This window comes from Atractosteus spatula, chromosome 28 (genome assembly GCF_055471065.1).
Source record: "Atractosteus spatula isolate fAtrSpa1 chromosome 28, fAtrSpa1.hap1, whole genome shotgun sequence".
In the NCBI taxonomy this organism is placed as follows: Eukaryota; Metazoa; Chordata; class Actinopteri; order Semionotiformes; family Lepisosteidae; genus Atractosteus; species Atractosteus spatula.
The window spans coordinates 5,075,745-5,097,732 of record NC_142733.1 but is presented as its reverse complement, the minus strand read 5'-3'; the positions used below and the strand labels follow the sequence as shown (position 1 = coordinate 5,097,732).

The 21,988-nt window shown below is 45.0% G+C and overlaps 2 protein-coding genes across 6 annotated transcripts in view; one reads left to right on the top strand and one right to left on the bottom strand.

Annotated features, from left to right (window-relative positions):
• Positions 1-366: 366 nt before the first annotated feature.
• gpx4a (glutathione peroxidase 4a) lies at positions 367-10,982 on the top strand. 2 transcript variants are annotated; one of them, XM_088907410.1, is made up of 7 exons: positions 367-488; positions 6,040-6,134; positions 6,744-6,888; positions 7,106-7,257; positions 7,891-7,915; positions 9,300-9,359; positions 10,656-10,982. In XM_088907410.1, the coding sequence occupies exons 1-7, from the start codon at positions 423-425 to the stop codon at positions 10,686-10,688; spliced, it is 576 nt and encodes a 191-aa protein (XP_088763536.1). In that variant the 5' UTR covers positions 367-422; the 3' UTR covers positions 10,689-10,982. The 2 variants fall into 2 exon arrangements, with proteins under 2 accessions (XP_088763536.1, XP_088763537.1); XM_088907411.1 differs by lacking the exon at positions 367-488 and adding an exon at positions 4,808-4,933.
• Positions 10,983-12,270: 1,288 nt separating this feature from the next.
• The window catches only part of sbno2b (strawberry notch homolog 2b), a 72,690-nt gene continuing 62,972 nt past the window's right edge, over positions 12,271-21,988 (bottom strand). For all 4 annotated transcript variants that reach the window (XM_088907531.1, XM_088907534.1, XM_088907532.1 and 1 more), the window contains 6 exons: positions 21,671-21,765; positions 20,750-20,842; positions 19,789-19,920; positions 18,952-19,028; positions 18,312-18,502; positions 12,271-17,889 (listed from right to left, as the gene is read on the bottom strand). In XM_088907531.1, the coding sequence (XP_088763657.1) occupies positions 17,102-17,889; positions 18,312-18,502; positions 18,952-19,028; positions 19,789-19,920; positions 20,750-20,842; positions 21,671-21,765 (1,376 nt within the window). In that variant the 3' untranslated portion in view covers positions 12,271-17,101. The remainder of the gene's footprint in view (positions 17,890-18,311; positions 18,503-18,951; positions 19,029-19,788; positions 19,921-20,749; positions 20,843-21,670; positions 21,766-21,988) is intronic.

Sequence of the window (21,988 nt, the reverse complement as noted above, 5' to 3'; positions counted from 1 at the left end):
AGCCAAAAGGTGCTATTAGCTGTTATTTCCACGAACTACTGAGTTCTCAATTTTTTGTTAAGGTCCAATAAAGACCTAAAATAATCGTTCAACATGAATATTAATTAATTACGCTTTCAATAACTTGCTTTGATTGCAATATTGCATTCAGGCCCTAATTGGTTTCCTAAAGGTCTTAATAATGCGAGTTGAAGTTTGGTAGATATTGAATGGACACAAAACAAACACAAAAACGCGTTTAAGGAAACTGCTGCCATTTTGGCTCGGGGACAGCGCGAATTTCTGCGCGTCCCTTTGGAGTGCAACTAGATCCAAAATGGCCACACCAGGGAGGCAGTTGCTTGAACCGGAAATAGCCCAAGACCCCAACGTCTTCTTTCCGGGGCGGGCCGTGGCCGGGAGAGTAAAGTCTCCGTGGGGCGATGCAGATAGTCAAACGGTCTCTGTGTTTCGGACTGGTGGTGAGCAGTGCGATTGTACGAGCTATGGTAAGGCATTCACGTTCTGTTTGTAATCTGATTGCCCGTGTGATTATCTGTCTCTTTGCTTGGTCCTACATTTCGGGCTTTCGAAGTCGATATTTTTAGATACGCTGAGTCAGTCAGCAGTACTTTTTTTTAAGAAGATCAGTGAAGGATCGTTATATTTGCTTCGTACGGTCATTTTCTGTCAGTGTAGGGTTTGCAATACTCGTGACTGTTAAACTATTAAGTAATGATATTGGTGCGCACTAGCCTAATTCTTCCAGGTGGGGCTGCACACTGGCGGTGGTGGAGGGGGTGTCCCCATTACCTGTAAAAGTGCTTTGGGTGGAGTGTCCAGAAAAGCGCTATATAAGCGTAAGCAATTATTAATTAGTTGTTATAATTCTGGCAATACACACGCCTAATACTATAAAACATGAATCACGTCAGTGCACTAAATATCCTTTATTATTGGTTCCCGTGATTAACACGGTAGCTGTTACGTACAGTTTCTTGCACATGACAAAAACAGCGGTGTCGAGTGCAGATCGCAGACTTGTCCGAGCAGGTGGCGACAGTATTGTGAGAACTGGGCTCACAATACTTTTCAAGTAGACGGCGAGCGGGCCTTCATTGGTGTTTTCTGCCGAAACCTCTGTCGCTCGCCTCATGATTGTAAAGATCTTGGCAGTCTGTTTGGGTAGGTTGTGTGTAATCCGCAGGATGGTGATGCACCAGCAATGCTGCGTGCGATTATTTAGAAACCGCAAGGCAGCAAAAAAAAAAACTTAACGACAAACGGGGAAGAGCCTTGTCCTTAAAAATCTTTTTATTGCTTAAAACCGCACCTGTATTATTATCATACGTCGTTGTAGCAATGAATCAAGTTTAATTAGGACTGTGATGATCTTTCTGTCTTAATCCATGATTTAAAAACGTCATTTATCGACAATAAACGCGACAAGTACGATTATATTACATTAGAAAGGCGGTTTTATGCGATTTAACTATCAAGTAACAGAATGAGTTACAGATTATTCGATCTGTAACTCATTCTATCTTGCGTGCATACAGTGACACGTGCTTTCTCCTTCTACTGCTTCTCAGTGCGCCCTTTGGTTCATTTACAAGCCCTTACCAATCGCACAAATCAAGACCTGCCTCAAATATCAGACTCTATGAGAGGCAGAACAGCTTGCTGCCCAGAGACTCTTCGATTCTAATCCAACTGCTGCAAAACAAATGGCATGATCAGAGCCGTGGGGTTTGCTCCTAGCCCTGACAAACGAGTGGAACAGGAAAGCATTGTGAGAAGTTTTTTTTTTATTTGCATAGAGTCAATAGCTCTCAGAAAACTGATTTATTTATTCCGCCAGCGCGCGCGCGCGCCCTCGCCCTGACGTCATCTCAGTCGCGCGCTTGACCACGTCTGTTCTCTGCAGGGCGAGAGCGTGCGTGTGTGGCAAAAGTCCAAGTGTTTGGAGTCTGCCATCAATTAACCCCCTCTGCATTTACGGTTCTATTACTTCCCCCCCATTAGTAACTGAATACATGTCTCAAAAGAAGGCCAAGCTGTTTTGAAACGCCTATTACATTAAATTTTCGTTTAAGGACCGATACCAGAGGGGCCCTGCAGTTGCCAGTTATATATATATGTGTGTTTAAAGATAATTGGCTTCCTTGTCTTTCTGGGCACGCTTATGAAGTGTGTAAGAACTCATGTCTTGGTTGGGCGGTAGAAACCGTTTTAGCGCTGCAGTTGATACCAAACTGGTTTTCGTGTCCTGCTGGTGCGAGTTCCCCGTGTTCACGCGTGTGTTTGTGTGGACGACTCGGTGAAATCTGACAGTGGTTTAAGCGTCCGTTACCAAAGAAACGTTTAAAAGGGGTTTGCGAGGCCCTGGTTTCCTCGGGTCACGAAGATGTAATTTTCTCGGTTACACGCAGGCAGCCTCCGATCTTGGGATTTTTCAGTCTTTAGCTGTGTTGCAAGCTCATTGCATGTTTGCTTAACTTTCCTTCAGTATTAATGGCAACAGTAGGCAGTGTAAGTAGAAACGTAACGTAACAAGGGTCAGAAAACGGTTAACGCAGGAAACAGAATAAGTATTTTTGCTTGGTGTAATTGCAGAACCGTGTGTGGGTCTTGGGCAACTGAGAAGTGTCACAGAGTGGAAGAAACCTCAAGTTTCAGGGACAGACTGAAAAAACATTATTCTCTGACTGCACTTTTAGAACTTAGTGCTTGTGGTGCTTGCAAACAATAGAGATTACTCCTTTTTTAAAACAAAGGGATGTACAAATAAACTGCATTGCAGCTGGTTTAGATTAATATTAAAAATGAACTATAGGAGTTCAGGTTGAGACTCTCTCAAGTCTATGCCAGCTGTGCCCTCATGTTGGATTTGAACCTGCAATCCTCTTGTCAGGAATCCAGAGTCTTAACTGCACCTTTGCCCCAGTACGTCTAGTATGAGATCCTATGAAAATACTTTTTATAGCAAGGAACAATCCATATCCTTCCCCAACACTACCCAGGGTGCAGCATGCTAAACATTTGCTCTTTGTTATGATAGCAGTGTGGATACAAGCCAAGGAAATGCGTCATGATGGAAGAGCATTGAAAATTAAAAATGGGAGAAAGGGTTGTAGGAGTGTTGGAGATCCGCAGATCGATTACCTGCTGATTACCAGATGAACAAGATCTGCTGAATGCCCTTCTCTTGTTTGTAACCTTTCTTATCCATCCACCAATTTTCTAACTGCTTTATCCAATTCAGGATGTCCAGGTACCCCCTGGTCAGGACGCCAGCCCATCGCAGGACACACCCCGACACGCACGCACGCACGCACGCACGCACTCACACCAGGGCCCAGTCAGTTGACCTCCCCCTACGTGTGAAATGTGGCGAGAGATCAGAGCCCCCGGAGGGAACCCACGTCAACACATGGAGAACATGCAAACTCCACACAGACAGCAACGCCAGGAATTGAACCCAGGGCCCCAGCAGTGTGACACAGCACTGCTGACACCTGCACCCCTGTGCTGCCCTTACTTTTCTTATTTTGCAACGCCATGTGGTACAGCTGAATGTGCCACAGCATCTCTAACGCAATGGAGTTTCAATATCAATAATTATGGATCGGCTTGGAATGGGAATCTGTGCTGCTCAGAAGGGAGATGGGACGCCCCTGTAAGATGCTTCTCGGGATGTTCTAAAGTAACAGGACTTGACTGTGAGCACGAGAGTATTTCACAGGCAGGTTCTGGATAGGTAGACTTTTCGAGAGAAGCCGGCCCAACTGCAGGAGGCCGGCTGTGGCTGAAACAGGCTTTCAGGAAGAAGCGAGGAAGCATTTTGACTCTTTAGTCCAATTACGAAATATCCCCGAGAGCCTGTCTGGTTCCTCAGTGCTCACATGATTGGACTTTTTCCTCCATTTTCTCAGAACGCGAATGTGAGAAGTAGAGCCGTCTTGCTCTCTGGTGTGCGTTTGTGGGTGTGGTCTTGTCATGTCAGCGCTGTCCAGTGTTATTTAAAGGAGGAATTTCTTTTGTTTTCATGAGGACTGTTACTAGCGAAAAGGCTATTTGGCCCATCTCAGCTCCTCTGGTAGGCAGTAGCTAACTGATCCTGAGATCTTATCCAGCCCTGTCTTGAAAGAAGCCAGAGTATCGGATTCAACATCATGGGTAGCTTGTTCCTGACAAGCTCCAGACAGACCTGTGTGGGACCTAAATCTACTTCAGGCTTCATGGCCCAGATTTCTCTTAGTTGAGCAAGCAGCTCACTTGGTTAGTTAATATGGCAGCACCTGTGTGGGTGTTCAGAAATAGGTGCCCTCTATTTGGAACGGGGCTCTGTAGTGCTCAGGGTTGTAGACTCTGCTGTAGGTGCTACAAAAATCTTCTAATATTTGCTACGCAAAATAGCAATGGAAAACATCTCACAATATCCTTGGGTAGTAATATACCGTCTTGTCCATATAGATTTCAGAACTGAAAGATCAAGTTTACAGGCAAAGGGTGGTGGCTGTTGGGACATCTTCCTAAATATGTATTGTAACCTTTGTCCTCGATTCCAGCAAGCTTTATGACTTGTGATGTGTTTATCTCGCACGCAGGTTGAGTCTGTCATGGAAACGGGAAGATAACAGTATCTTTTCTCGTGTTTTGCTCACTGAAGTGCTTGGATACTCCGCAGTTACATGGGTTTAGTCCGCACGCAGTGCAGGACATTGGTCTGCTCTATCAGCTCGGCGAATCCGGTTTGAAGTGGTGACTAATGTGGAGCTGTATGGATGGGCAGAGTCCAGAATAAAACAGGGATTGAGCTGGGGATGTCTTTGAGTCAGCTGTGGCTCCTTGGACTAATCGAATCTACTGCTGTGTTAGTAGCTGTAAAACCAGGGCCGTCATGCCTTGCCTGAGATGGGTGGCACTGCTCTGCGTGCTCCTTCAGAGTGTGGTAAGACACAACAGCTCTGCGGACCAGAGACTGGGATGAAAGTGTCACATTCCTGTGGCCGGAGTGCTTTTTCCACACGGGAAAGGGTTTCCTCTGGGACTGAACGGCTCTTGCTTCTGGCCTGTTGCTTTCTGTCAGATGCGTTGTAATGTGCTTGATGGTGGTACTTTGATTTCAAAATGCTAAACTTGTTTTCCTGCAAATTTTGCCCTGTCTCAGTGTAAAGGGGGTGATCAGCTGCACGTCTGGGATGTCAACAGGAATGCTTGTGCATGCTGTATCAGCCTGGAGTCCTGGGATAGTTAACGGCACATATCGGGCCTTTTCTAAAGGAAATGTTGCGGAAAAGAAAAAGTTTTATTTTTTAATTATAGGTTCATAATATACAAGAGCCTTAGACTTCTTATACACAGACAGGAGATGCAGTATGTGCATGTTATGAGCTTTGGCACTTTATTCAGTTTAACTTTTTTTTCTACTGTTATTTCTGTTTTAGCTGTTACTAGAGCTACGTTTGTGTGAGATCCAGCTTGTCATTCATCAGTCTTTAACATGTATCTTTTAACAAACCTGGGCAGCCAATACAAGGTGGTGTAGTAGCTGATCCATCTCGGTCCCTAGTCGGATCTGATTAGCTCCATGTGTAGCGCTATCAGCTCGACTAAACTTTGAGTGGAGATTGAAGAATTGTTTTCCAGAAGAACTTGCTTCTGTCTGCTCACGTTCAGAGTTGGACAACCCTGTGCAGAGCAGCAGGTGAACAGGGCTGTGGGAGGCTGTGTCTGGAGCTGAAGCAGTTCCAGATGGCAGAGTCAGCGCTAATCCTGACTGATCCCAGGGTCAAGCTCCTTATCAAGTTGCGTAAAGAAGGGCTCGTTGGCTGTTTGGTTGATTGTCAGTTTACTGCAGTTTATGTTGAGGTTCTTTAGAATGGTAGTTGTGCAGTAATGATGAGGATAGGTTAGAGCTGGCTTCTGCAGTCTTGGCTTCTGCGCTGGTGCTCTATTAATTCGTCTGTTTTGATCATTACTCGAGTGTCTGTCAAACCCCTATTTGTGCAGGTGACTCTGCAGTGTTTACCAGCTGTGGTGTTGCTCTCTCCTCAGTCTGCCCAGGCGGAAGACTACAGGGCAGCCAAGTCCATTTACGAGTTCACGGCCAAGGACATCGATGGCGGGGAGGTGTCCCTGGACCAGTACAGGTGGGTTGGGTTTGTCGGGGGGGTCCACTTCTTTCACGCCAGCCGCAGGGCTCAGGAGCGCACCACCCTTCCAGCTGATGAGGCAGCGACACAAGAATTCGCAGCTCAGCTCGGGGAAATGTGAAAATAAGTTTAGCAAAACCAGGGACTTGGAATGGTGTGCTCTGACCATGAGCAACACAAGGTACTTTTTATACCTTGGCACATCCTTCTTATTATTAGTGTCATGTTTAGGAGAGAAATTCTTGAGTATAATATTTCGGCTCAACATGAAGATCACCATGCATAATACAGCAGTATTTTTGACACAGACTGTTCCCCACCTTCCAGGGGTCCTGAAATGGCACATACTGTACTCTCTCTGCTCTTAGCTCCACTCAACAGCAGTCTGCCTCTCTTCTTAAGCATGCACAGAACCTAACAAAACTTAGCATGAACCCCATTGCACACTGTGGAAATCTGCCAGTGGCAAGGTGGTACTTGAGCCCTGCCCATAGCTCAATTCTTTATTCCAGTTCGGTCCGTTTCTGGGTTTGCTGTGCTGGTGCGGCGTGCAGCTCCCCTCTGCTCCCTCCCTGTCCAACGCTGCGGTTTTGCTCTGCTTTGCAGGGGCTACGTCTGCATCATCACGAACGTGGCCTCCAAGTGAGGCAAGACGCCCGTAAACTACACTCAGCTTGCGCAGATGCACGCCACGTACGCTGAGAGGGGTTTACGGATCCTGGGCTTCCCCTGCAACCAGTTCGGAAAACAGGTGAAGCTCGGATTGACCCGCTCCGATCCGCAGGGACTCCGGGATGAGTTGTAGTTGAGATGCACCTGGTAGCTCATCCAGCAGGCGGTTGATCGAGGATAAATAACCTCATCCGTCACGTTTTGAGCTGTAAAGGAGCAAATGCAAAGGGGGGGGGGTGGGATGCTGGGAGCAGAATTTGCAAGGCCTAACGGAGAGCATTCCACCCTTCTTCCAGGAGCCGGGGACGGAGGCCAACATCAAGGAGTTCGCGAAGTCCTACAACGCCGAGTTCGACCTGTTCAGCAAGATCGATGTGAATGGCGAGGGCGCGCACCCGCTCTGGAAGTGGATGAAGGAGCAGCCCAAGGGGAAGGGGACGCTGGGAAAGTGAGTCGGGGAAAGGGCGCAGGCTGACTTCCTCTGGGAGGCCGGAGGCCAGGGAGCTGTCCGGCCGAATCGGGCAGCTCAAGCAGTTGGGGGGGAACGAGGGTCTTTAACGCACCAAAACCAAACTCCTCTGTGGCCCTGCAGGACTGGAGTGGCCTCACTTTATAATGCTAGGAGTTCCCCAGTGCATTTCTTGACCTGCTGGTATTGGACTTGACCTATTAGAGGGGAGGACGGCACAGGTGTCTCTCCCATCATTTCCTCTCCGAAGACCTTTTACTACCTCTTCATTTCCAGCCCACGATCACTGTCCGACGCCTCCTTCCTTCCTTACTCTGTAGCCAAATATGATCCAACTCTAGCGTTCCTCAGAAATGCTGCTCCAGTGTGTAAATTAAGGAAGCTGCAGAGGTGCTATGCCATTAATAAAGGATTATTTTGAACAGTTTAAACGTCTGGAGCTTGTTCTACATCCAGCGCTAATCTTATTATGATATAAGATGAGACTGTACGGTGCCACACACTAGAATCTCGGCCCACTTTGCAGCTGACTGGTAGTATAGTAAACTGATATGAGATTAACAACGCCTTGCATGCTTCTTGCAAACATTTTTTCTTCTTCTTTCTTCGCAGTAACATTAAGTGGAATTTCACCAAGGTAAGAGTTTCACTTTCTGTTGTGGTGAAGTGAGGTTCTTGAGAAAGTGCCGACCCGCGGTCTCTCGGCCCTGATCTGCCAGCTGTATGGGCATTACCAATCTAATTAGCATTAGATTATTGTGCATCAGGCTTCATGGCCTGCCATGTCCTATCGGCGCACTAATTGGTTTATAACGGTCTGCTCTGTATAGTCCTGTGACTCGGCTCTCGGGCTCTATGGTTTGCATTGCATTAAAGGGAAACTGCAGAGCTATTTTTAATTCCAGGGTTAGAAATAATCAGCATTGATGAGTGCATTTTAAACCACAATGAAAGTGAAATGTACACAGTAACTTGTAAAAACCTTCAATTTATGTCCCAAAAGAGACAATTTCCAGGTATCACAGCGCTGTTTTTTTTTTTTGGTTCAGAATGAGGCAACCAAACATTTGTAAACCAGCAGGCTTGTGAATACATCTCTTTTAATCCATTAGAAATATCGCTCTCGACTTTGAGAGGGTTTTGCCAACAAATAGTACTTGTTAATTCTGCGTGCAGATCACGTTGGAACATTTCTGTGGTGAAATGTCTGCTGCACAACCTGTACTGTATTCGCTCGGACTTCACACTACATTAGTCATCATGGGGACTAGTGAGCAGGAAGGGCCGCTCCACGTCACAATTTGTACGGACTCTCATTCTCGCCCGTCATGAGGCCAGGGGTTTGCGATAACATGGCGACTTACACAACTTTCACAAATTTCACGATTTTATGCTTAATTCAGAATTTGTCGGATTCCATCAATGAATTTATTTTATATAACTGGTCTGTAAAATTGGAACTGCAGTTTCCCTTGAAGTGCGAGATGGATAATCAGGTTACAAACTGTTGAATAGAATTGATTTCCACTTCCTTTGAGTGACACGATACTGAATGGGTAGCAGTACAGGGTTATACACGCTATTCTGTCACAGGCTGCTGAGCTCCACAGTAAGAACCTGTAAAGCTCTTTGAGTGGAGTGTCCAGAAAAGCGCTATATAAGTGTAAGCAATTATTATTATTATTATTAAGAATGTTCTGCTTGACCCGAGTCCCTGATTGGCAGTTTTAAGGCCCGCGAGTGAGCTACATTGCCTGTGAAAGAGTTCGCGTTCTCTTCCCACACTTTTGGAAGCAGTCCGGGCGGCAGTGCAGGGTGAAACTGCTTTCGTTTGGAGTGTGTTAGTGTGTCACAGGAGTGCGTTTGAGGTACATGGCACCAAAATGCCATTGTATTTTTCACGATGAGTGCAACCTTGCTTATTGTTATACTGAATTGTGCCCGGTTTATTTCTACGGGGTCAAGTTTCAGTTGTGAGATTTAAGGCTTTGAATAAGTTCACTTTTTTTTTCTTTCACTAGTTTCTTATTGACCGGAATGGGCAAGTGGTGAAGAGGTACTCTCCGATGGATGATCCAGTTGTAAGTAGAATGGATAACATTCTCGGCACCAGTGGGGTTTGAACTGGGGATGTTTTCGGATAGCAGCCTGACGCACTCAGCAGTCCCCCGTCCGTGGAAATGCCCTGTGCACTTTTAACGTAGATCCGGAGGGTCACTCCTTCTGTGTTATGTGCTTGCCAGTAGAGACGTGCGTGTCCTCCTGCTTGTTGTTTGTATTTCAGTTCCTTCTTTTCCCCACCTCTGCACTGTCAGTGGTGACTCTTCAGCCTGTCAAAGGAGCTGAGAGCTACAATGCAGAGGCTGAACAGGGAGGGTGGAGATTGTGCAAGGATTATGGAGTGGGAAGTCTTATGAGTGTTTGTAATGTAGGCTTGCGGAGTTAAGAAAACGCGAATGATTCTGTTGGAATCAATCCCCCTCCCCCAGCCCATTCGGTTACACAAGTGAAGTGTGTCCTAATTCTGCACCCGAGATCCCATCAGCTTCACGTGCTCCGAACTGGGATGCAGCCCAAGGGTTGTGGTGCTGAAGGACCCGGCTCCGGACGAGGGCGGCTCGTGATTGTTGTGGTGTGCTGGCGGGAGTGAGTCACGCAGAGACAGGGCTCCGTTTGTCAACAGGACGGTCCAGCTGTGTTGGCGGGATAACAAGGGCTTTGTTTTTGTTCACAGCAGCTGAAACAAACCCTTCACCCAAAGCTTGTGGTGCCTGGAGCGCCTCTTCCCTGTGCTCCAGAAATCCCCTGATGTTTGTGGGTCTGCTCTTAACCGCTGAGGCTGACCGCAGTAACCTGGATCTGGCCTTGCTGCCTGACACAATTGAGGGGGGGGACTCAGACTTGTACAACAATTCATGGTCCTTCTAGAACTGACCTAGGCCCTATCCATACCTGCTGAGCTAATTTCTTTAATTAAACCCTTAACAGTTACTTGATAAGACCTCTTGTAAGATTTATTCTGCAGAAGTGGATGGATCATGTTCCGTTTAAAAACGCAGTTGCTAAAAGGCCAACTCCAGGATGTTCAACAGCTGAATACATTTGAATGTTCCAATTAGTCCTATATTGCAGCCAATTAAGGATTCAGTTATGTAAATGATAACTTGGCTGGAACAAGGCTTACCCTCAATGTTATTTTGGTGCATTACTTTCTCCCTAAGCTGTATTGTTTCCGTTTGCTTGTTACTCCTCTCTCGCCAGCTCAGGGGTAATTTCAGTTCCATGTCCATCTCGGACTGCAGCCGGGCAGAATTCCTGCAGGTGTGTAACGGGCCTCTGCTGTGACATTGTCTCTGCTCTTCCTGTCTCTCCCTCAGGTGGTTGAAAAGGACCTCCCCAAGTACCTGTAGGTGGTCCTGGCTGACCTGGAATCCCACACTGTCTCCATCCTTCTCTCCTGTCCTCACCTGTGGAAAGCTGGGGGACTGCTGTCCCCCCCAGACCAGTGACGGCCTGCCTATAAACCCGTCTAACGGGGAGGGCAGGCCTGATGAATTATGGCGTGCACCCGCCTTCCTGGGAGGAGCTGCAGCCCCCTCAGCTGTGCCACACGAGAGGACACTTCTTCCACCTTCAATATAAATATGTATATCCCAAGCTATGTTTATTTTGTCATGACCAACAATAAACGCAAAACACATTTGATCTCTGGCTCCTGTGTTTACATGTGACATGGGTATGCTTTCCTGTATCTGATTGGGTTTTAAATGTTTTCTTGAGTACTTTAATGTGGGTGAGTTTTTTTTTAAGCATCCCACCATGTTTATAGAATAAATGCTACCACTTACTGTTGAGTTTGAGCAATAGTTTTAGGCTGCTAATTACAGGATCCTTGGTGGTTTTTTTTGTCTGGTGAATAATGTACAGAGGGTAGGGGTCTTGTACTCAGTCCTTGGAGGGCCTAGGTTGTCCTGTTCCTGGTTTCAACCAGGCTAGTCACTAAAACTAGTCTTGGCTACATCTGTTTTTCAAAGTTGATCAATCAAGACATTGCCATTAAAGGTACAATAATAAAACTCCCTTAGGGTCTAGTTAGAAGTATTACAAATCCATATTTAAGTAGATTAGACCTCTCATTCTGGGAGCCTGTTTTTCAGTCCACTGTGAACTAATAACCTTATCAGACATTCACTTACTTGGTCCATCCTATGACTTTCTGTAAGTCTTTACCTATTAAGAATTGTTGACTTTAAAACTGCAATGGACTACAGCCCTAGTGAATATCTGTACAGCAGTCCCAACAGGATCCGAGTATCAATAGGGACTGTGCTTTCCAATTATGAATGAATTATTGATGTAATTGGTCTGTTAAGGCATACTGCCTTAATTGGAATGAAAAGCAGGAACAATAGTCAGTTACAAAAGTACGCAGGTACTGGATCATGTAAGGCTTCAGTTATGAAGTTGGGGCTGAATGATAACCACCAAGCCCAGGATTGAGAAAAACGCTAATGGAAAATTTAGAACAAGAGATCCCAATCCAGGCAAGCTGATCTTTTTAATTAAAGCCTTAACATTTAACATTGGAATACTTAGGATTTTTTTCTACTCTGAACCTAAGAGCTTTGTTATGAAATGTACAAGTTAAAGACAGGTTTCAACATTTCTTAGAACTGGAAACAAATGAAAAGGTTCAGATTAAACTAAGTCAATTTAAGGTGTGAGAGAATTTGGCTACAACAAAAAAAGCAGGTCTGGGACAGCACATTCAGGATTTGGGGACTCCAGGCCAAGATAATCTGCAGATAGCTACCCACCAGCAGCAGGACACACCTCACCTGGAACTAAAGACACGGTAACACATGATAAACTTCAATGATCTAATTAAGCCATTAAAAGATAAGGTGCAGGGGGGGGTGTGTAAGTTTAAACCAAACCAATGTAATGCCCACCAGCAAAATATGGTAACAATTTAAATCATGTCTGCAATCCCTTAGTTTTTATTGACTTTATTTTGTTAACAAAGACCAGATTGCAATACAATATATTCCTTCAGATATAAGTAGAAAACCTTTTAAAAGAATTAGTTAAAAGGCACAATTTGTACAATATATACACCGATCTAAATTATAAATATATAGAAAACAAAAGCAAACCCAGGATAAAAGTGCTAAACAGTTTTACAGAAAAAATAGCATTTTTTAAAAAATACATACAATCAGTAGCATGTTTCTTTTTTGTTAGCAATAATTTATTTTTAAATGTGACACTCTGAAAACTGCCAGGTCAGGAAAGTTTATATATATATATAAATTTAATTATAAAACACAAACCGGTAAAAGGTTAGGAACACGAAGGATTCCCTTGCTTTGAGTCATACAAAATGGGCTCTTAACTTTGTTTGGACGATAACATAATTATGCCATTCTTAGTACAAATCACTAAAAAAAGAAAGTCCCAAAAACCACAAGAAAGTGAAAAATTGGATTTTTCAGTAAATGAGCTCCAAGGGTCTCTTGCCCTGTTGTCACATTTCATTGTTTTCACTGCAATATTTTTATCTAAGATGTCTTTTATTGCCTTTTTTTCCCGCCTCTTTCCACTGAATAAGAGATGTGCTTTGCTATGGATTTTCCCCACAAGGAGCCTTAAAATTCAAAAGGGTGACTATTCAATATTTAATTTACATTTCTGTATTGTATCCTGGTTATTATTGAATGATGCATTCAGTCACTTGCTCAGGATAAAGTGTTCTGCCACTTCCAAACAAAAAGATTAGCATAGCTGTTTGCATGCAGCGAAAGGGCACCTATGACCTCTGCGTACGCTGCATGCCAAGAACCAGTCAAGAAGCAGGATGAGCTCGGAGTTAATGGCCAGTGAGAAAAGAAAGCAAGTCACTGTGCGATTCATGGAGATGGGCAGGAGACCATGCAAAGGAACTCCAACTAACAAGCAAAGCACACTTACTACTAAACTGTTCAATATCTTTGTCAGTTTAGGTGAGGGCTGATGCCAAACCATTAAGCTTTCTCAGTTTAGATTTCTTTCCAGCCTTGTTATCGTACACAAAAACAACTGTATACACAAACAAAACCAAACGAAGTAAAATGTTCCCATTTGGAAACGAGATTTGATCTGCACCCTAAGAAGGCATAAACATTTTAAACGAACAAAGCTTTACAATATTGAACAATGGCATCCAAGCATCAAGTTAGAGAAAGCCAGTATCTCTTTTTTGTCCAACATCACAGTGCTGAATTTGATAAAATAATTCAGCAGTTTTTTGTGATCTTGAAAAAGGGATGCTGCTTCAACATTTTATTAACATATTTGAACACATGTACACATACATGTACATATACATATAAACAAATGCTTACGTTTATACATATATGTGTGTATATATATATACACATGCTTCTTCCTGAGATTTAGAACAGTTTTAGCAGGTAACTTCAGGAGCTGAACACTTTGGTATCACTTCGCATTCTAAAGCCCTAGGTGGAAAAAAATAACTATTACTGAGAATAATTCTAAAAATCAAAACAAAATTACAACAGAAAGGAAAGAGATACGAATACAGCGATCCTGTACAGCAGTACAGAACAGTGCAATATATTTGGTGGCAGGTTACAATATATATATATTTTTAAAGTAATTCTTTTTGTTTTCTAGAAAAGTCCCTGACATAACATTAAGTATTATAAACTACAGAACAGGATTATATTCTAAAAATTTCCTCTAAGAAGTCCCTTAAATATAAATAATAATAACAATAAGAAGAACATCAATGACAATAATAATCTTAACACAATACATTGCTTTCACCCCATTTTTACAACATAGGACACAAGCCTTATCGGTCCTAAAATAAAGGACTCCAAACTCGTATGTCTGTTATGTACAAAGTTTGTATGCAGCAGGTGAGACGTTCTCAAAGTAATCGATTGAGATAAAACTTTATTCTGAACATATTTACTTTTTAAGTTCCTTTTCTGAGCGTAAACAACATTTTTGAGAGGTTTTTCAGCATCAATGCAGATGTCTCGTAGGATGTCTTATTGCTAAGTCACACGCCCTCTCCAGGTAGAGACAGGAGACGGGCTACTCTGCTTGGGCCTGGCCTTCCGTTAACCCACTGGAGTACCGTGCAGCGCGGGCTACTCTCGTTCGCTAGCCCAGCTGTGACAGGGAATTGCCGTTCGGGTAGATAGGCTTGGATTACATGAAAAGCAAAGGAGACTAATGCAGCATCAAAGACTGCAGACTTACCTGAGTATTTAGGCAAGCCTACAAGAATGTCCACTCAGGCGTGCATGCTGTAGTGAAAGGTCACACTGCATACAAGAGCCAAACACACTTTTCACCACACAGGACGATCACCACAAGTGTAATATTTGTGCAAAAGTTGTGTTCATTATAGGGGAAGGCAACTTTTGACTTCGCACTTCATTCTATAAATTCCGCCCATGAGGATGTAACTGCCCCTTAACTTCTTCATTGATCCTAATAGCCACGATCAGTCGAATGAGCAGGAATCAACTGCATGTTTTAAAGAAATGACTTCCAATTTATTGGAACAGAATCAAAGCGCCAAGGCAGCCTTACCCCCTGTATTAATGCCAGTCAGAAGTACAAAAAAAGCCAGAATTTTAAGTCAGTCCTTCTGCCCTGTCTGTCAGGGAAGAGCCACAGTCCTGCCGATCTGGGGTACTCCTCGCGGGTTAAAGGAAGGTCCCGTGTGACGCAGGACATGACCAGTCTGCCGACCACCACTGCCGTGTGGCACTGCCATACCGAGGCTGCTGTTCAACCCCAATGTGGGCTCAGCAGTGGGACAGTTTGGACATGAGGCTGCAGATCTGTGCTGTTCAGGCAGTGCAGAGGAGATCAGGAGGAATTGGTTTTTTTAAAAAAAAATCAGTTCTACGAAATTAGATAACCACTACTGGAGTACAAATGTATATACACGCATAATAAAAAGACTGCATTTCTTAGCATGTTCCAAAGGCACTGTTGTAAAAGGAGGCTGTTTTCTTTCTTCCAGCCGTGGAAAAGGACTCCCCCACCAGCCCTGTCGGATGAGGGACAGAGAGGGGAGGACAGTGGTACAGCACTGAGGTTACAGGGTGAAAACAACCAAAACAACAACCTGTGTCTTTCTCTGGGTGGCCTTTCCTTGACTTTGTTTCGGAAAAAGAAACAAATTTAAGCTTAACACTGCTTCTTTAAACTTGAAAAGCTTCTGACCACTGACGGCTGATCTGATTCAGAAGCATCTGTTTTACGACACATTTATTTTCTCCTGTGCTTTAAAGTGGAAGTTGGGTATTAAAAAAAAAATAACTGCAGTGTGTTGGAAAATGTTAACCTTGCCACGAAATAAATCTCAGTTCTAGTTTATACATTGAGGAAAGGAGACCAAAGCATTTTGATGCTAATAGTACCCTATTATATAAGAAAAATGTGCATGAAACCTTTATAACAATTTATAAAGGTTATCAGAGAACATTGCAATGTCAGCATACATCGAGGGATTGCATATGGCTCTGGATCCTTTCCAAAATGTGCTGCTATAGCACAGGGTAGACAGCAGGGGGAGACATGCTCTCACCAAAAACAACATGAAAGCAAAAACTAGGTGCACAGCAGAAAGGAAGCAAGGACAGAGGAGCACCAGCTGACAGGTCACCTATGCCTCTTCAATCGACATTTCTAAGCGCAGCTTAGTTCAAACAGGTTTTGCCTTTCTGGTCAAGGACAAGCAGAGACAGCTCAGTATGGAGAGGACACCATTTCAAAGCGAGTGGTGTGGCCTGCTCCAGTTTCACGTGCAAACTGAACTCAGTATTCCGCTCCCATGGTAAGCAATGCATCTCAGGCACTCTGACCATTTTCTGCAGGAAGCCTCGAGCGCCAGGTCACTGCGAGGTCAAAGATGCAAACCAGTTTTTCGAATTAACAGCACAGGGGATGGCGACTCCTGAAGCCTCACCGTTTTGAAAAAAGAAAAGGAAACAAGAACATCCACAGCTTAAATACTGGAGCTAAGAAGACAATAAGACTCTAAGCCCACTTAGTATGAATTACTAAGCCACAGACTGGGATACCAGGTCCTCAAGGCTGGTACTCTTCATAGAGACTGCCTACATTTGACTAAGTATGCTAATACTTAGTACAACTGTTCAGCAGAGAGCCAATGTGGAATAAATACCAGAAGGCTCTTGGACTCCTGAGGACAGGCTGCCCATGTTCAGTTGCACTGCCTCAGTCCCTCAGTCCTGCTGGATGTGCAGCCCTCTCTCTCTGCAGACTGCAGTGACTCTGCTGCAACCCAATAGCTATGATTCACAGACTCTGGTCCACTCAGATCCCGGTACAGGACCATGTGCACTCTCCAGCAGGGAAAATGGCCAATGCATTAGAGATGACTACACTGTTTTGTTTTGGTTTTTTGAGGGGGAGGGGATGCAGACTCCAAAAAACAAAGTAAAAACAACTGAAAGGATAGGAGCCTCAGAGTTGAGATTTGAGTTGACTACAAGTAATATTGTTGCTATACATGTCCAATTTCTCTGTAGTTAAAATACAGATGCTTTTGTTAATTTTAACTCCTAAACAACAATGGGAAGAGCCTTCTGTTCTTCTTTTTGAAGAACTTGTAAAACAGATCTGAACATCAAAATATAAAAATCTGAGATAAAAGAATACTTCAGGCAAGGTAACATTGAGGCCTGAACTGTGGAGGGGGAGGGAGAGAGACAGAGAGAGAGATGCTCATTGCACCAGGAAGGGATGGAGGGTGCCATTAGCCAGCATCTTAAAACTGGTTCATACTGTACTGGATAACAGACTGGCGTCCCGGGTTGGTCCGCAACATGCTGTCCAAAACCTCACGGAAGTTGATGTCTGTGCTGCAGTGCCCGTTGGGCAAGGAGAGCGGCTGTTCTGACGGGACTAGAGAGGAGGAGGAGAAGGAAACCAAGGAAGCAGTGGGAACGGAGCTGGGCATTGTCGTCAAGGGCAGGACCGCCTGAGCCGACAGAGGGTAAGACGGTGGCAAGCTCAGAGAGGAAGGGGGCTCCTGGAAATCCAGGAAGTCTGACTGCATAAGCGAGTGTGCCGCCTGGCTTTCTTGATGTTGCTGCTGCTGCTGTTGCGCTTGTGCGATGCCAAGGTGTGTGGGCGAGATGAAAGACTCCAGGCTGAATTCCTCCGGCAGGGAGGCCGCTGCACTCCCGGTGCTGTCCATGCACGGCCCGGAGTCGGCCGTCGGCGAGGGGCTGCTGGTAAGGTCCACCAGCATGTCATCCAAGGAGCTGAGGTGGTTGTTCGGGGCGTGTCTGTTGAACTGCAGCATGTGCAGGCTGGGCCCAGGGACCATGCCTGGCACTTTGTTCAGCAGCGGCGGCTGGCAGGACAGGTCGAGTGGCATCTGGGCGGTGAAGTACTTCAGCTCCTGGATCTGCCTCTGCTGGCTCAGCAGCTCCTGCGCCCGCTGCTCCTGCGCCCGCTGGAGCCGCTCCACGCGCTTCCTCTTGACCTCCTCGTCCATCTGCTTCAGCTCCTCTCGCACCCGGAGCACACAGTTTTCTGGGATCTTGATGCCTGCAGGCACAGAGAAAAAGGGCACTGAGTTAAGAGTTCGCAGAACTGGTTGGGCATTCTTTTGTTGCACGTGTGCGCATGTGATCATACAAGCTTACCTGTGATGACTGTCAGTCACGCAGTAACACTGTGTAACAGCTAAATAATACACTGTGGCAGATATACACACAGCACATGTCCATACATCAAACAAATTGACCATTCATTATGTGGTTCTCATAATTCTGACAGTCCTGCAATAATATCAAGTTTCTTTGCCTGTAACGTTAGTTTTATACTAGGCACACTTTAATATTTTAAACTAGAAGGTGGTCAAGGCGCCTAACTCTGACAGTGCTTAGCAACAACACACACTCACACACTCCCCCATGCCAGTGGTGGCCCCAGCAGGTGGCTGTGTGGACCTCGGTCCCGGGACTCACCGACTTGCTTGGTGTTCTGTTTGGTCTTGAGCCGGACGATCTGCAGGATGCTGGAGTTGGTGATGTCGGAGACCACGTCCGCCACCCTCTTCCAGACGCGCAGCAGGGCGCCGCACAGCATGTGGTACTGCCGCAGGCGCATGCCCTGCCAGCACTCGTGCCCCTCCTCAATCTGCTTGCACTTCCCGTTCCTGAGGGGTACGGAAGGGTGCAGGGGGTCAGAGCAGGGTGGCCCCACTGTCACTTCAGCTACATCTGCCGCGTTCAAGTAGGCAACTGGACATCACACGGTTCACAACTAACAAGACGGAACCGTCAACAGCTTCCTTCAACCCCTGTACAAACACAGGGAGCTCAAAAAACCTTTTCCTAACTATTCAGTTATCTAGGTGCTCGATCTCCCGACTAGGAAGATCTAAAAGAAAGTGCAACGATATTGTCTGCTTAAAAGACTTTAAGAAGCTGCTCCGACTTCTCTGCGAGATGTCAGTGACTGACAAAGAGAGCCAGACCCTTTCCATTACAGGGAAATGGCACATTTACAGGATACTGGCACGCCAGCTGTGTTTGCTGCCCGTAATGATGGCGGCAGATTCCCAGCTCCTGCTTGCTCGGCTGAGCGCCAGCCCTGCACACTTACCAGTTGGCATGGCTGCATTTCCGGAATGAGAACTGGAACTGATTCTCCCAGGGATCCTGGGCCTCTTCTGGGGTCACCTGGAAGTCAGCACAGCATATCAAGTCACACGAGCAGGAGAAGAGGAATATCCTTAAGTCCAAGACCTTGAAATCTGGCTGGTAGGGAAATATCCCTCTCCTTCGATTTGAATACACTGCTCAGACTTCTCCAAACAATGCCTACCATGTTAAAATCTTCTCAAGAAAAATTAAAACCCCAGGACCTCTCTCAGGACTGTTTGTGTTAAATGCTGTACAGTAACAGCAGAATTTAATAATTTTGTTCTCCCTGATGTATTATGCCAGCATTATGTATTAAACTTCTTTTTTATTAGAATGGATGGTAATGTAGACGCGAGGTGCATTTATAAAATGCTGTCACTAGATGTCAGTATAAACCTGTAAAGGTATCTTGAATGAAAATAAAGGAGTGCTAACAAAAAAATTCAAGCATGCAAAACCAGATATAAACCCCATCCTTACTTCTTATCATTAAACTCAATATTCAAGGAGAAAACAATCTCAATTTTTTTAAACTTTGTATTTACAATAAGAAGGATTTACAGATAAAACGTATGCAAAGTAAAATAATTTACTGCTTTCATCTTTCATTTAATCAGTTTTTTAAATGGCAATGTTCAGTAACCCCTGACGGACTGCAATCTTCTCCCTCCCCCGGCGGCTTTCTACTTGCTGGAAAGTCAAATAAAATTAGAAACTAAAAAGGAAGTGGGCGGAATAATTCAAGAAAGCGTTTCAGCTGTACAATGCATGACAAGTGCTCCTAGCAGGCCCTCACCTTGCGGTACTTCTTGAGCAGGTTGTCCAGGCTCTCGGGATGCGCTTGCTTGCCGATATTGGGCTTGTACAACGTGAAGTTCTTGCCCCGGCCTTGCTCGGCCAGCAGTACACACGGGTGACTCCCCCGCAACTGTGGAGAGCCGTCAAAATTGAAGAGTGAACACTTAGAACAGCAGCAGGCAATTGGCTTCAGCTCTGCCAGTCTGCATCATCCCCACTTCAAGGTTCTTTAGAGCCAGTAAGATTGTGGGAGATCAGGTTTTCTTCGATTTGGACTATTCTGAAACGCAATGAGGTGTTTAACACAATTTGGGACAGATGATAGCGACCAAGGTGACATTCACCTCTGCTGCTCTCATGGCCTCGCTTCCAGAGAAACTAGGAAAGCCTAGCGAGCCTCTCACTCTCTGGCCAGTCACACCAGTCTTCCTTAATCCCTCCTCCAGTCCCTCTCCACCTGGCGAACATCACTCTCTGAGGGGTCCTGACTTCCTGGTTCTGTGGCCATGTGGTTGGTTCTCAGCCAGGAGAGTGAAGCCAAAGATTCCTATAGGCTAACTTCCCAGATTTTCCTAGACATTATCTTTTTGAAAGATGTTATTCTTCGTGAACCTGATTTGGTTTAGCGTTTTGGTATTTTTCTTCTTTTCCTGAAAATGCAGGATCAGTGCTCCCTTGCGATTATTTTTAATGTTTTGCAAAGACAACTGACCGTGATCATCTTTACTTCAAAATTGCTTGGGTTTACACGAACACTTTTAATAAACTCTGCCAAAGTTCTCTTGTACTTTGACATCCAAAGTAATGCAATGCTCATTTATTGAAAAGACAATAAATGACAGCGCTACCTGTCAACTAATGCACCAAGAGGAAGTGGGGTAAAGAACAGCCAGTCCTAACAGAGATGCTGAATTGCATGCATACACAAGAATGAGTTTGTGTTCACGGTATGTCCTCACCCTGTATGAGAGATAGAACCCTTCGTCAGGGCCACTGAGCTTCTGAGATTTGCTGTATGCTTCTTGCCAGGGCATTCCTCGGTCCACACTGATCTGGGGACACAAAAAGAACAGCTCAAAGTTAGACCCATCAATCAGCCAAAGCGCTGAAAGATCAATCTGGATGCTGCAGATAGGAGTGCCGAAGCTCTAAAAATATCACTATATATCCACTATGGCACTTTGGCCTCTACGAAGTCTAAAAGAGATCCTGTTTCCTTTGCAGATTAAGGAAACAGGCAGAATCATGAAGAGCAGATCAGACTCATTTAAGCAGCTAGACCAGTTTATATTGCGCCAGATGGCATTTGAGTAGTTGTCTTTAAATTGGCCAAAAGCAAGGGAAAGATTATAGCTGTGATTCACTTGCACTTTCAGACTCCTCTCACCTAGTCTAATTCAGAGGCTTTTTCTTTGAGGTATTTTTTAGATTGCTTGCCATGAGTAACTGCAAGGCTTTGTGATGGCTCTGTCAGCATGCAATCAGCCACAGCTCCCTGTTCAAAGCCAAGGGTGCGGTTTTGCACTGAGCACCACTGAATCAAACTGAGCCCCATAACAGCAACCAAAAACAACAATCATAACGAACGACCTCAAGGGAAATATTTGAAGATCAGGTCTATCCTTTTGCACACAAGGAGTGACTCCTGAGAACTGAGTAATTCTCTACCAATATTCCTCTACCTTAAAAACTGTTACAGAAATGGTAGCTGGAGATCAAGCAGTATTTTAACTTCCGCAACAATGTATCAATAAATTGAACCTCCATCAGCGCGAGACAGATGTGAAAAAATGTGGCACAGATCTTGAATAATGAATACATCTTACTACCCAAGTGCAGTAAGAGAAACCTGGAGTGGACCCACTGTCTGAGATGCCTACCTTATAAAGTATCACCTGCCCATCCTGTGGGTTTCCCAGTGTAAGGAACTTCTCCTGAGTCTCTTCGTAGATCTCATCGTTTCCTGGAGCCAGGTCTGTAGAGAAAGGAGATACAGCACTTGCAGCATGTGTATTCAAGCTGAGGCTACTAAGACCATTCTAGCAAGCATAAAGTCTCTTCATATACAGACCTCTTTTGTTACAATAAGGGTGCATTGAAAGCCGAAGCTATGATCGGGTAAAGCTGTGAGGAGTACCCAGACACAACCACATACCATAAAAACTGACCGCAAACGGTGTATTTTGAACACTTTATAT